We start from the raw sequence: 14,254 nt of genomic DNA on the forward strand, positions 1-14,254 counted from the left end.
AAATATTGAATTGTCTGTATGACTTTGTTCTTTACTGTATTATTAGTTACTTGTACTAGCTGTTGTCTGACCTTCTTTCTCCTCTCCCCTGTTACATCATATATTCCATGACAACGGGGCAAACTCCATCCAATGAGGAAGATCAGCTGATATGATTAAAAGCTCCAATTGCTAAATTGTCCTTGAAGAGACTCATTTTTTTTATCACTTACGTTGAATTGACAGTCCAGAACTTTGTATTTCCAGGTTTCTATTGTATTATTTGGATCTTATGAAACATTGCTTTTATGAAAGTATTGTGTCATTTGTTACAGGTATAATTGATTTTTGATTGGTTGTTGCAGCCCTTGCCTGTAAAGATGATGACATTTTATATTGTAAGTTTAATGCCTAACAAAGATCTATGACCAAAACATTACATTTTCAATCGATTTAATGCTGAGAGAACAGTATGTGCGAGAGTTACTACTTTCCTTTGCATTTATTCTTCTATTCACCTGCCTACCAGTATGTGTTTGCCAATATTCAGTAAAGGTAACAGTAGAACATAGAAAACATACATAAAAGTAACGGGAAGAAACGAGAGAACATTACAGCTGTGGTTTCGAGTAAAAATATCTATATTTAGTTGTTTTAGTTTGCTCTCAACTCCATTGTGCCATATGCTTAGAAATGCCACTTTCATGGGTTTTTCAAATAACAAAATGTCTTCAAACCATCATAAAAACGTTGTGAAAACATTAACATCACACAGCAGCTCCTCTGGCAGGTTGAGGTACACTGACCTCGCCTGTGTTGGTGTTTTAATACATTTAAATTAATCTTATAGTGCACATCCAGCCGTGCCCAATATGTCTCTGTCCCTGTCAACCTCTGGGGCAGAAAATGGAGGTCAGAGCCAAATAGGATAGGGTCCTTGGCAGAAAATGTAATAGCAGGTGCAGAGAGCATGTCTTAAGTTTGCTCATCCTGCCTTGAGACTTTAAATTTTGCATCCTCGCCTTTCAAGTAACTTCAGTCTTATACGACAAGACGCGGGGCAGGTTTGACAGAGACATGACAGATAAGAGTAAGCAAATGCAACTCTATATGTCACATGTTAAACCGGCTCCACTGCTATGTTTTAGGAATGAGTTTACACAGTCAAAAATGCCTGAAGAACTCTGTTTTGATTGACGCCTTTGCCTTGCTGCCAACAACTGCACACGGAAAGGATAAATTACAAGGGGGAAAATTCCATCACTCTGTGTTTTGGCAGATTTATACTCTTAAATGTCTTGAACTGATTAAGTGCTAATATTGCTATGCTGTCAGTTTCCAAAACAGGGATACTCAAATTAGCCTCAGAGAATCTTTACAACAATTTAAACCTCCACACCTATTAGTGAGGAGTAGCGTAATGAGAGCTCAATTTATTCAGTGCTCATCCATTTTTACTTCATTTCTCTAAGATATTCTTCTCTCTATCATGCAGTCAAACACAGATAAACTGTAACTCTAATTGAGAATTCTCACCTTAAATTTAATAGTTTTCCATTACAGTGATACTGTATATCTCACACCTAATCATTTGAAATGATGTGAAAGGTAAAATTACACAGTTGAGTTACTTTGGGTTTGTTACACTATTGTTATAAGCAACTCTGTGTTGAGGTAGCCTCTTAAACAGCATGTTCGCTGAATAACCGGGAATTTTTTTATTCCCTAGAGTCTACAGATTTGCTTTAGCTTTGCCTGGAAACAGTCATTTAGTTTCACATCAAAAATGACTCATGAATGAAATGAAATGAATAATTTTTTCATTGCAAGAGGTTACTCAACAAATTGCAAGGAACCTTGGATGAGCTTGTGAAAGAATGGTTTCCTCTTAGCAACGTCTTTTGGTTGTGAGCGGCCAGCAATAATTTATAGAGCTCATAAAGCAACTTGTGTTTTGTTTAATTGCTTAATATTTCATGCTTTGTTAATGTTTATATCTTTTTTTTGTATTTTTTTCATACTTACTACTTCTGCCCCTTTATACAACTACAAATGAATTTGTGCACTTATGCGTTGTTTGCTTTCTTGATATGTGGGCAGATGTTTCACATCATGGTGACATAAAAACTATATCTGCAACTCACCTAATATCCTCTGATGGATCATAATGTACATCTACAAAGTTTATAGTAGACATTTATTCTCTTACTTATTAACAACATCCATTAGATTATTGGTACAACCTTGGCTCTGTCCACTTTCCACCATTTTTAAGATATTTGGCATCACAGCTAAATTAACTTAACCTTTGGCTCTCTCACTCCACGGCCCCAGTCCCTTCTCTATTCTCCACCATCCTCCCTCTGTCTGCTGCCTCTGCCAGTGTCTGCTTTGTCCTTGGCCGTGAGTCGCGCACATACAGCTGTCTGTCTCAGCCTTTTAGGAGACAAGAAAATGACCATCTTGATGTAGAAAACAGTATTTTTTTGTTTTTATGCTCCAGCCAATGTCATTGTTAATCAATGTCTTTATTGAGCCCTGACTCCTCAGTGTGGAGGAATCATGCAAAATGTGAATTGCACTGACAAATCCATTACCATGACATATCACTGTAGTCCATTATGGATCTGCCTATTTCCGATTTAAATGGGTGGCTGTGGCTCAGGAGGTACAGTGGGTTGTCTACTAACTGGAAGGTCAGTGGTTTGATTCCTGGCTCCTCCAGTCCACATGCCAATGTGTCCTTGGGCAAGACACTTAAACCTATTAACCAAATTGCTCCTGATGGCTGTGCCATCAGTGTGTGAATGGTTTTTTTCTCTAATGGGCAGTTTGGGACCTTGCATGGTAGCCCCTGTACCCATTCAGCGTATGAATGTATGTGAATGGGTGAATGTGATTTGTATTGTAAAAGTGTTTTGAGTGGTTGGAAGACTAGAACGGCGCTATACAAGTACAGCCCATTTACCATTTACCATTTACTTCTCAACAGACCCCCAAAATATTTTCAAAACACTATTTCCAAAGTGATATGTGGCCTAATATTTTATCTATTCCTTGAATTTCTAATTGAAACAGCAGTAATGTTATTACTAAACCCTATGGTAAATATCTGCATCTGACAAACGCATAGTAGTATTTGCTTGCGCAAATCTGCACAGCTGAAATCTTGATCCCCGGATATAATCTGTGTATTATACGGGATCCGTACCTTCCTACAGTCACAGCCCAGGTCAGATCTCATAAGGGTCCAATTGGAGGAGAAAAGAAATAGAAAGAGCGCGTTTAGAAACGGGAAGCTGCTCAGTGGTTTTGTGTAGTGCGCACCTCCCCTCTCTGTAGCACAAGAGCCTCCTCTAATTCCTGCTCTTCATGCCAGAGCCTGCAGCTGTCTCTGTTGCGTCCCACCGCCGCCGTTGTGGGAAAATCGTCGCCCTGCATGACGAACCGACGGGAGACTTTTTCCCCCCTTGAAGTGACAGAGCGAAGCCGAAGGATCGTAACTTTAAAACAATTTCCAAAACTGTTAGGAGACTGAATGAAGACACCTGACAGCTCGTAACGCCCCGTCCGTGTGTTGCCTGAAATCTTTGCAACTGTGAAGGCTATAGGAATGTGGAATACAAGTGTATCTCAGCGGTGAGTGTTGTAATGCGTTTATCATTTCTGTCTCTCTCTAGTATTTGTTAGACTGCGTGTAGGCGTTCCGCAAAATTAAGTTTGTGTTTCCTGCCCGCGCACGAGTGGTTTTGATTGCAAATGTCATTTACGTTGAATAGTTATAGCATGCAGCAACAGATCAGTGACATTTTAATCTGTTATTTTCTGTCTAAGAATGCGTTTAAATACCAAAAAATAAGCTTAAACATCAAATATTTCTTCATCTGCTCATCCCTCTCATGCAGTAAAAGGACCTGCCTCTGCCCCTGACACCATGACCACAGACCTGAACTTGACCTCTCTGCTGAATGTGACAGATCTCCACAATCACACAAGAGGATGTTCCCTCACCAAGACAGGTTTTCAGTTCTACTATCTGCCCACCGTCTATATCATGGTCTTCATCACAGGGCTGGTGGGCAACAGCCTGGCCATTTGGATGTTTGTGTGCCACATGAGACCCTGGAGCAGCATCTCTGTCTACATGTTCAACCTGGCTCTGGCTGACTTCTGCTACGTCCTGTCTTTGCCTTTCCTCATCTTTTACTACTTCAACAAGACCGACTGGATATTCGGTGATGTTCTGTGCCGACTGCAGAGATTCATTTTCCACGTTAATCTGTACGGGAGCATTTTGTTTCTGACCTGCATCAGTGTTCACAGGTACTCCGGGGTGGTGCACCCGCTCAAGTCTCTGGGTCGACTGAAGAAGAAAAATGCGGTTATTACCAGCGCGTTGGTGTGGGCGGTGGTCGTTATAGGCATCTCTCCCATCCTATATTATTCCAGGACCGGCTTGAAGCGCAATGCAACCATTTGTTATGACACCACCACTGAGGATGAGTTACCAGGTTATTTTATCTACAGCATGACTTTGACTGTGTTTGGGTTCTGCGTCCCTTTTATAATCATATTTTGCTGCTATGGCATGATTGTCAAAGCGTTAATCTGCAATGACATGAACAATGCGCCTCTGCGGCAGAAATCTATCCACCTGGTTATCATCGTGCTCGCAGTCTTCGCCGTCTCCTACCTGCCTTTCCATGTGATGAAGAACCTTAACATGAGGGCAAGGCTGTACTTCCAGAGCCCTGACATGTGTGATTTTAATAACCGCGTCTACGCCACCTACCAGGTGACGCGGGGGCTGGCCAGCCTCAACAGCTGTGTGGATCCTATTCTTTACTTCTTGGCTGGAGATACCTTCCGGAGGAAGCTTTCAAGGGCCACTAAAAAACCCTCCAGAAAGGGGGACAATGTCCTTCAGTCCAAGAGCGAGGAGACGGCGCTCAACAGCCTGGCTGAGTATGTGGAGAATGGGGACAGGAGGATGTGACAGGGCACAGAGGTGGCCTCTGTGTGCCAGTCATGGCTGTGGATTTTGGAAATAGTACTAGAAGCCACAATGGACCTGGGATTGAATAAGTAAATGCACTGTGTGGACTGAAGGCTGTGTGTAAAATGTAATGGGACGATGGTTTATAGAACTGTAGGATAAATACTCCATTTAACCCTGTGATGACCATCGGTTGCTTGCAGCCTGTCGATGTCGATAAACTATTGTACTGTATTGTTCTATACATGTATTGTAGAGCCATCACTCTTCATTCTCACTGAGTAGTTCGTGTTGTTTACACTTTGGACAAAATGAACATTATGATCAGCCAAGCTAAGGGAAATAGGTTTTCCTACAGGCAATAATGTCCTGTTCATCAATTTGTTCAGAAAAAATAGGACTGAGGATGGATAGCACCTTCTGCAGCCGCCAAGCTGATGCTTAATCAATAGCTATTAAGCAGGTGAGAGCTTGTGGTTAAAGAAGTGTACCTGGGACGGCTTTTGGAGGAAAAAAGTAAATGCACTGAACCTGAGATTGCTGCATGGATGTGCTGTGCAGACATTGTAATGCACTATGACTAGGGGACTCTCTGCTCTGAGGGCTACCTATCACTCCTCGTTTCTTTCTCCATCTATTACCGACTGGGCGAGGAATGTGGTCGAACAGTTTTTCATTTTGACAGCTCTGAGGTTAAGGTCCGCGACGGCTCTGTTACCACAATCTTTCTCGATTTGTTAACCTGTTCTCTACAGAAAAAAAAATAGAAGATAATACTCAACAGTATTTTGTGTATATGATACTACAATGAATGAAAGGTGTACTGTACAGGATGTTGTGACGTTCCAGATTAGTTTGTGTTGATAACCGTTTTGTTCAAATCAGTATCACTAATTCAAACCTTTTAGTGCATGAGTCAAGTATCAAAATATTATCAGTGAAACAATGATTTATCACAGCTGGTTTTAACTACACAAGTGCAACATAAGGAATAATAGCTTTTAAATGAGCAGAACGGACATACGCACTCAATCACCTGCTTTGTGACTCCATCAACATATTGAAGACTTGTTTGTATGAGATACCTCAAAGTAAATACTGCACTGTGCTCTTGTGATGACAGATAATAATTTCTGTTTTGTATCTGTTGTAATCATTCTGGAGAAATGATTGTGGAGCTCTCTCAGTATATTTTACCCTGGACTACCTAGATGTTTGATGTCTGTACTAATGTACCTTTGTAAATCTGTAACGTGGCTTACTATTGTCAAGAAAGGAAGAGAATCATCTGTACAGGATATCTGGGGCCACTTGTATCTTTGTCAATAAATTTTTATATGAAAACAAGTGAGAAAATGTAATAATAATTCTTCTCAGATGGTGGCCAGTTTTAAATCCCTGATTGCATTGATGTCACCTTATCCATACTAGCTGTTCTTAGTTAAGTATGTACACTACGATTGAATGGACACTGTTGGCTGCAGAGACTTGCATGCAGAGTTCTGTCTTCCCCGCTGCTGCTCCTCCTCTTTCTCTGCACTGCTGTTGACTTTCTTTTTCAACATAGCCAGAAGGAAGCGAAGAGACGAGGGAGGAATAAAGAGTGCCACCTTTTTTCTTCTGGCTTATCCTAAAACGGCTTTTGTGTCTGTCACAATGGCGTGAAGTTATTGATGCAGACAGGGGTGTGAGGCTGTCGCCAGGACCCCAGGGTTTCACGGGACTGTGGGCACAGGAAAGCGACCAACCTTCTTCCTCCAAGCAGGGCCCATGAATACAAACGGCTTTTGATTTCCTGGCTTTGAGGTGCAAACTGCATAGCTGGCCTTGGCAAATATATGTGTGTGTGTGTGTACTTGTGTCTCTGTGTTAGAAACCCTGAAGGCAATGGAGACCTTATTCAAGTAGGTGGTTGTTTTAGCCGTTATTGCTGTTTGTTGGGGACTGGTTATTGTTTCTTTGTTGAAAAAGGAGTCACTGTGTCATCCACAGGGGAATTAATATATATCTACAAATGTCTGTTTGTGGGAAATATATCCTCTCTGCTGTGTGTAGATGTGATTAGATAAAAGGACGGTTAGATATAGCCAACGCCAAACCTCAAGCCAACGTCAGTGCTGTTGAGCTTGAGTGTCAAATCTTAACTTGCAGAAAGTTGGGATGCTTGCCAGTATCTCCTCCCTCCCTTCTCAGCCACCTTTCACCTCTTTTTTCTCACATCTTCCTCGCTTTATTCTGAATACAGAAAAAAAAAAACGTTTTCTTCACTGCATTCCATCACCTTCAGGAGAATATTATTTGAAGAACTGTTGGGAAGAGAAAATAAGGGATTTCTGCAAAGTGTACAGTAACGGCAGTTACAATGTTTGAATGTGTGCGTTTCCAGAAAACACTGTTGGTGGCAGGGGGGGGCTCAGAGGGTAATCACCGTCAAGACAGCTAAACCAAAACATTGAGCTTTGTTCTTGGAGATTTACAGTGGGAGCACAGCAGATTTACAATGATGGCACAACCACATCTATCACAGGGGCACCATCTGCTTGTGCCAAAAACTACCGCTAACTACACAAAAACCAAATGTAATCAAAATGTCAGCATGTGGTCCTTGGTGAGTAACTCATGATTCAAACAATCACAATGATGTGTGGCTACATTGCAAATTCCAGTCACTCCACTGACACCATGTGACATCACTATAAAAACACGTGAGGCAATACAAACTCCTTTAAACACAAATTCCCACATTGCTACTGTATTATTAGTGAGTCATGCACTTCTGATATTTACATCATAACAACATTACACCTCTGCGTAATGCTTTTTGCAATGAGCAGTGTTTGGAGGAAAAGGAGCATGCACTACTGAGAGTGTACAGAGCCCTCCCCAGTCATGCATAAGAGAGATACTGTGTGTTTGTACACACAGTGTACAGAAGTCACACAACCAGGTACATGTTTTCCAACTATGTAAACATGTGCGAAAAATATTTTGTTCAATTGCTCTTGGTTACAGCACCACACTTTGTTATTAACATGTGTTTACTCGTTCCAGTCATACATCATCCTACCACACACCCCACCACTAGAGCGCACATAGAGCGTTATTGCACTTATATGGTCATGTCAGGCTGTATTGACATCCTTTTTGACTTAAACCTTTTGAAATAAAACAGGAAATTTACACATCAACGACACCTCCTTGAGTCTACTTTTGAGAGAGGATCCGGACTGTGCTAGTCAGGTAAGCATAGCTCACACCTCATTGACAGTCAAAACAGTTGTGGAACATTCAGGCTGTCGATGCATGCCCAAATGCAAACAAGTGTGCCTGTGTATGTGTGTGTGTCTATGGAGTTGTTCATCACACATCACAGAAATGACACTGCTGGGCAGGTCATCGACTTGCCAACTAAAAATCACCAACCAATTGGTAGAGAGCATGCAGTTGCACACACACACATTTATAATCAAACAGAATAATAACAGTTTCACCGGCTTGATGCAAGAAGCTATCAGAGAATTAAATGTCATGTTACTGCTGCTGAACCAGACTGTAAATGGATGAAGGTCAGATGATAAATGTAATCTTTTTATAGATGATTATGTTTCCTTACTCAAGGGATGTGTTTATGTTCCGACATGTCTCCCTAGACGACGTGTTTATTTGCATGTATTTTAGCAGGAGGAATATAAAGGTAATCTTAACTTCGTTTTACATGTCAGTAAATATGCAGTGTTTATGTAACTCAGCCCATATAACCATTTAGTGTTTTATATTCTGTCTCTCAGTGTCTTTGCTTTTTCAGGTTCTGGCTTCTCTCAGCATTTTTGCTTTCTGTTCTCCAAAGAGCAGCTGCAGGGACAAGAGGTGTTACATTCTCAGCACTATATGCATGTGTAACATATGTAAGTAAAGATACATAGAAAAACTGGCTTGTAAAAAAAAACACAACAGCAACAGAAATAACATCAACAAAAAAAAGCAAAACATAAGAAAAGCAAAGGAATATACGTTTGGCAGTTGAATCGGATGATCTAATAGTAACCATTCATTCTGTTGTGTTCATATGTCTACATCTACACTGCCTCTGTCCACACCAATACTGCCAAGATGGCAACATATATAGCTATGCAGCATGAATTATAGGCTACCAGAAATACAGATGACCTGGGGTGTGGCTGCTTTTGACAGTGAAAGCCATTTGAAATGAGACTGCCGTGAGTGTCTTTGGGGCAATATGTTTACAGTCACCTCTGGAGTTGCCTCTGCCTCCTTTGACCCCCTCATGAAATGACTTCACTTTCATCATGTTGTCAGACATACATCCAAGGGTGTTAAAGTCAATTATAGGCCTTGATCTAATACTTGTATGGACAAGTAAAAACAAAATGAAAGACATTCTCCTCACTCTGTTACTGTACAGATGGTGTAAGCATAACAGTGAATGGGAACTCGTTATTTTGATCTCTATCGGTTACTGCCTAAAGTAAGCCATGTGATGGCTCGGACTGCTGCCAGTAATAATAATGTGAGACTGGTATTGTATACAAGATGTGCAAGATTTAGATGGGACTGGAGGAACAAGTGGGAGAGGGTGTGTGAGACGGAGCGCAGGCTGTCATATTTTGGCTGTCATGAGGTTTATGATCAATATCTCTGCAGCCACTCCTGTCTGGCTTCTTGTTGATTTTCTGCCGCTTCTTGGCACTGTCATCAATCAACTTGAACGATCGGTTTACTGGCTGACATCCACAAACTTACGTCTTTGATTTCATACAATGGGGGTCACAAAGATCTGTCAGGCAGTTTAACCCCCAACTGAAAGGAAGATGTCTAAAAGTGGTTCGGTTTGATCAGTTTTGGACAATAAACTTCATATTAATCCTACGGTTTTCATGCAATATATACAGTACATATGGAGAAGGTAAAGCTGATTCAGATGATGCACTTTTGCAAATAGACAGACACAGCTGGGAGACAAGAGCGTTGTCAGACAGAGTGCAGACGAGCTGGCCCGTCTGATAAGAGTTATGAGATTGGAAGCGTAGCTTTGAAATGAACTGAGGTTAAATAAAAGGGTGCCCGCTGCTTGGGAAGGATAGGGAAGAGACAAGATAAGGCGAGGTGTGAGAACAAGAAGCTGAGAGCTACAACGATATCAAATGTGCTGTAGGCATATTAAAAAAGCTGCAGGAGAAGGAGAAAGAAGCACAAAGAAAGAAAGGAACGTTATTTGTATATCCAAATACACACTGAAATAAATGGAAGGAAGTATGTTATTGTATTGCTGTGAGATTAATTTCTTAATCCTAAATCGCAATAAAAAAAATACCAAGAGTTCTATCATAAGGCCACAAAGTAAGTAATAAGTAAAAGACTTTCAAGAAATGCTTCTTATTAAATCATAAAACAAGATTCACCCAAAAGTGAGTCAGATTAAAATTAATACCAAGGGCCATACTGGGAGACTGTCCTGTGAAGACAACCAAAAGTACAAAAAAGGACACATTTTTTAAAAGTATGAGACTAGATTCTTAATTTTGAGCTCCTCCCTGCCTGCGGCTCGTCTGCAAGTTTGCTAGCAAGAACCACGCCACAACTCTATGTAATTTAAAGGTTTTAATGGACATTCAGGAGGTATTAAATGTTGAGGACAGATGAATGGATGTAAAGGGGGGGGGGGTAAAGGTGGAAAGGAGGACGTTGACTGTTAGGCTGATCTAGGAGGATGTACTGTCGACCGGGCGGAGGGAGACTTAGTGTGGGGGTTCCGTCTCAGGTGTGTTTCCACCTGAGATGATTACAGGCCCCCAGACGGTACCTAGAATGAGACGTGGGAGAGGTATGCAATGGATTGAATAGGAAAAGATGAAGGGGGTAGATGAGGTAAGAAGGTGAATGGATGAAGAGAGGGGAAAGGGAGGGTGGGTCAATAAATCTGAGACAAACAGGGCAGAATTGGTTGACCAGGAATAAGCAGGGCTTGACAGGTGATTAGAGGTGTGGTTGAGGTGTGGCCCTGCTCCTGATCCTAAGTTAACTATTTAATTCGTGAAAACTATTGTAAAGGATGATGAGCTATGCACTCCACTGACAGTCCAATGCTTTTATTAGCTGGCAACCCGACAGTCTGCCCTTCTGCCCTTCTGCAGGGATGATAAATCTCTTAAGACCAAAAGTTTATGTACTGGCAGATTACATCCACTGCTCACATATTCACAGTGTGTCAGTGTGTGTGTTGCAGAGAGTGGGAATAAGCGTGTGGGTATGAAAGGGAAAGAAAAGAGCTTCGCAGCAAACTGTGTGTAGGCATATCTATATATACAGCAGGTGAATAATGGAAATGTTGGACAAACATAACCATATATGCTTTATAAGTAAGACGCAGGGTAATCTTTTACCTCCACAGGTTCACTCCTCCTCACCACTTTTGGTTTCCTGACATGCTGGTCTTGAGCTGTGTGTGGTGGGAAAGAAAGCCTCTGTTTCATGTAAGGGATTAGGAGATCTCTACACACCCTGTGCTGCAACCTCCCACAACGATTCATTTTTGTTTAGATCGGAATACTGCTAGATGAAACCACTCTCGAGTTTGTTCAGCTGCGTTTATGGGTCCATTATCATCTTAAAGGACCATCTTAAAGAAATCACTTGAAGCTGAAGAGCTGATTGCATGTCCTATGAATTGACCATTACATGAACGGGCGGAGCAATCATCAGTTTGTAATGACACTTGCAAAATTGCTTCCAAAAGTCACTAGTTGACGACAAACTGAGGTCATGAGTTCAAATTTCTGCAGTGCAACACCAAACCCTGTAAAACATGTTGACGAGTCACCAAGAAATGTCTTAAAATTTCATGTTTTTGCTCACATTTTGTTTTTTCATTTAGCTTCTCCATTCATATTTTCTAGACATTATATCTCCATATACAATATTCTGTGTATAATATATGTTGCCACAAACAGTCAAATTGAAATATGCTGGGTCAAAAATTTCAAAATCTTCAGCCTTTTAAATTTCATCAAGTGTAATTTGTGTACAATATAAACGCCTCCGCAGGTCATTAAATAAAAATCGAATCAAATCAAATCCCCAGAGACAATGCAGAGGACATGGCCTGACATGTAGGGGATATGAGCTTCAATCTAGATCCTCAAGAATCTCAATCTAACTCAATCTAAATTTTACCATTTTTTTTTTAAATTTTTTGCTCCAATTGTCAAAAAGAGGCAAAAGAGCATCAGAACTCATATCTTCTAATAAAACTGTTATTGCTGTTGCTGTTTATTTCACCCTCTCACATGAGCACTAAGACGTCTTTGTCTATCTCAGAATCTCTTAAGAGGATACAGATCATAATTTCCAGTGGATGTTCTGTTCCAAATGTTCACAACTTATGGCATTTAAATTATATCTTGCCTGATGAATCTAAGGTGAAAAGATTGTCGTTAAAAAATGTCCTTGCAGATGTTTATTCAAACTTTATGGAGTAATTTGCTGGAAAGCCAGAATCCACAGCTGCACACTGTTACACATTTAACAATAAATACCCATGAGCTTCCTGCTGCTTGCAGATTGTAGTGGATTGGAAAGTGTAGAAATGTAGAAAGTAACAACTTTGTTTTTTATCATGTACGTTAATTAAAAACAAACAAACCAAAAAATGCATCACTTCCTGTGTAGCATTACTTTTTTTTGTCCATATTGTAGATCAGAACAGGGAATTCTGAAGCTCTGACAACCTGGAGGAAACAACTGGTTAAACACTAAAAGTAAAACATTTTATCATCAAATAAAACTTTAATGCAAACTTATTTCGCATAATTACACAACTGATAAAACATGGAAATATTAGTGAAGGTCTTAAAAATCCTTTACATTCTAATTAACAAGTGCAGCTTTGAAAATTCACACACCGTTGAAGTGATAGCCGATCTCTTTTAAAGCTGACACATGGTGCTAATTGGCATTTAACGTTGCCTTTGTAATTGTGATTTAACTACTTCAAACTTAATCCCTTCAAAGTTTCATTCTTTGCCTTCATTATTTTGTCACTTTTCCCCTCTCTGCATACTGTGTGTGTGTGTGTGTGTGTGTGCTGTACATCTGCACATGGACACCGATGAACTCAATTACCTCATCTGTTCTGCATCCTATTCTGGCCCGTGATTGTTAATGATCCACCCCAGATCAAGCTGTGTTATCAAGGATCTATAGCCTCCAGTGGGAGTTGTCTTCCTACCTCATTAGGCAGAGATACACCTTGCATGCTTAGCAGATGACTGTCAGGTGCCTGGGCCTTTTATTGCTGCTGCACTATTGGTTTAGGTGTGTTTAAAGCCTGAAATGTACCAAGGGAAGGTCATGTCATTCTCCATAAAATCCAAATCAAGATAAGATTTTGTCAGCTTCCAGTACAGAGATTTAGTCAGCCAGAAAATGAGAAAATGCTACATAATATAAAATAAAACAAACGTTGTTTCCACTCTTTTATTTGATATCCAACATTAGATGTGATTTGATCTCTTTCTTTCTCTTTTTCTTTCTATGCTTACATACTTACTTAAATACTTTGAATTCTACGGGCGTACATATAAGCATTCACAAACATTAACAGCCATGCACACACACCTCCAAAAACTATTATCTATTAATTGAAAGAGACGATCAGCAGTGAAGTGCATTTTCCACTTAAGGAAAAAGCTGACAGAACAGTTTGCTCTCTAAAGCCGCCGCACTAACACCTACACACATCTAGAGAGTGAGAGTTAATCAAAGAAAGACACCAAAACAGCCTGACAAAATGAAATTTGTATTTTTTATATCCAGCACCTACTCTGTGTTACCAATTTCGCCTCTAACCTCTTCTTCTTGACCATAAATCCTCCTCCCCTTCCCTGACCTCCGGTGATTAGTCACTCTCTCTTCAGACACCTCCCCTTCCTATTTCTCCTTTCCTCTTTTCTCTTCCCCTCCAGCCTCGTTGTTCAGATTCTATTATCCTGTGCTGCTTGGCTGCCTCACCCTATTAATTCCTAGCAGTTCAGTGTATGTGTGTATGTGTATGTGTGTTTGTATGTGCACACACACACATTGAAAACGTTCACACACACTGAAAACGCGCACGTACACATTGAAATCGTGCACATATGCACTGAAAACATGCACATACACGCTGAAATTTTTTTACATCCCACCACCTTCGCACACTGTGGGGTATAGGCTACTTGTGTGCGTGGGTATCTGAGTGTGCTTGTGTAAAATAATTTCAGTGCC

At 40.6% G+C, this 14,254-nt stretch overlaps 1 protein-coding gene across 1 annotated transcript; it reads left to right on the top strand.

Moving 5' to 3' along the window:
• The first annotated feature begins 3,262 nt into the window (after nucleotides 1-3,262).
• p2ry1 (purinergic receptor P2Y1) lies at nucleotides 3,263-6,336 on the top strand. The gene is made up of 2 exons (XM_067594932.1): nucleotides 3,263-3,618; nucleotides 3,885-6,336. Exon 2 carries the CDS (start codon nucleotides 3,914-3,916, stop codon nucleotides 4,973-4,975), a length of 1,062 nt encoding a protein of 353 aa, XP_067451033.1. The 5' UTR covers nucleotides 3,263-3,618; nucleotides 3,885-3,913; the 3' UTR covers nucleotides 4,976-6,336.
• Nucleotides 6,337-14,254: the final 7,918 nt, after the last annotated feature.

The sequence above is a fragment of the Thunnus thynnus genome, chromosome 7 (genome assembly GCF_963924715.1).
Source record: "Thunnus thynnus chromosome 7, fThuThy2.1, whole genome shotgun sequence".
Classification (NCBI taxonomy): domain Eukaryota; kingdom Metazoa; phylum Chordata; class Actinopteri; order Scombriformes; family Scombridae; genus Thunnus; species Thunnus thynnus.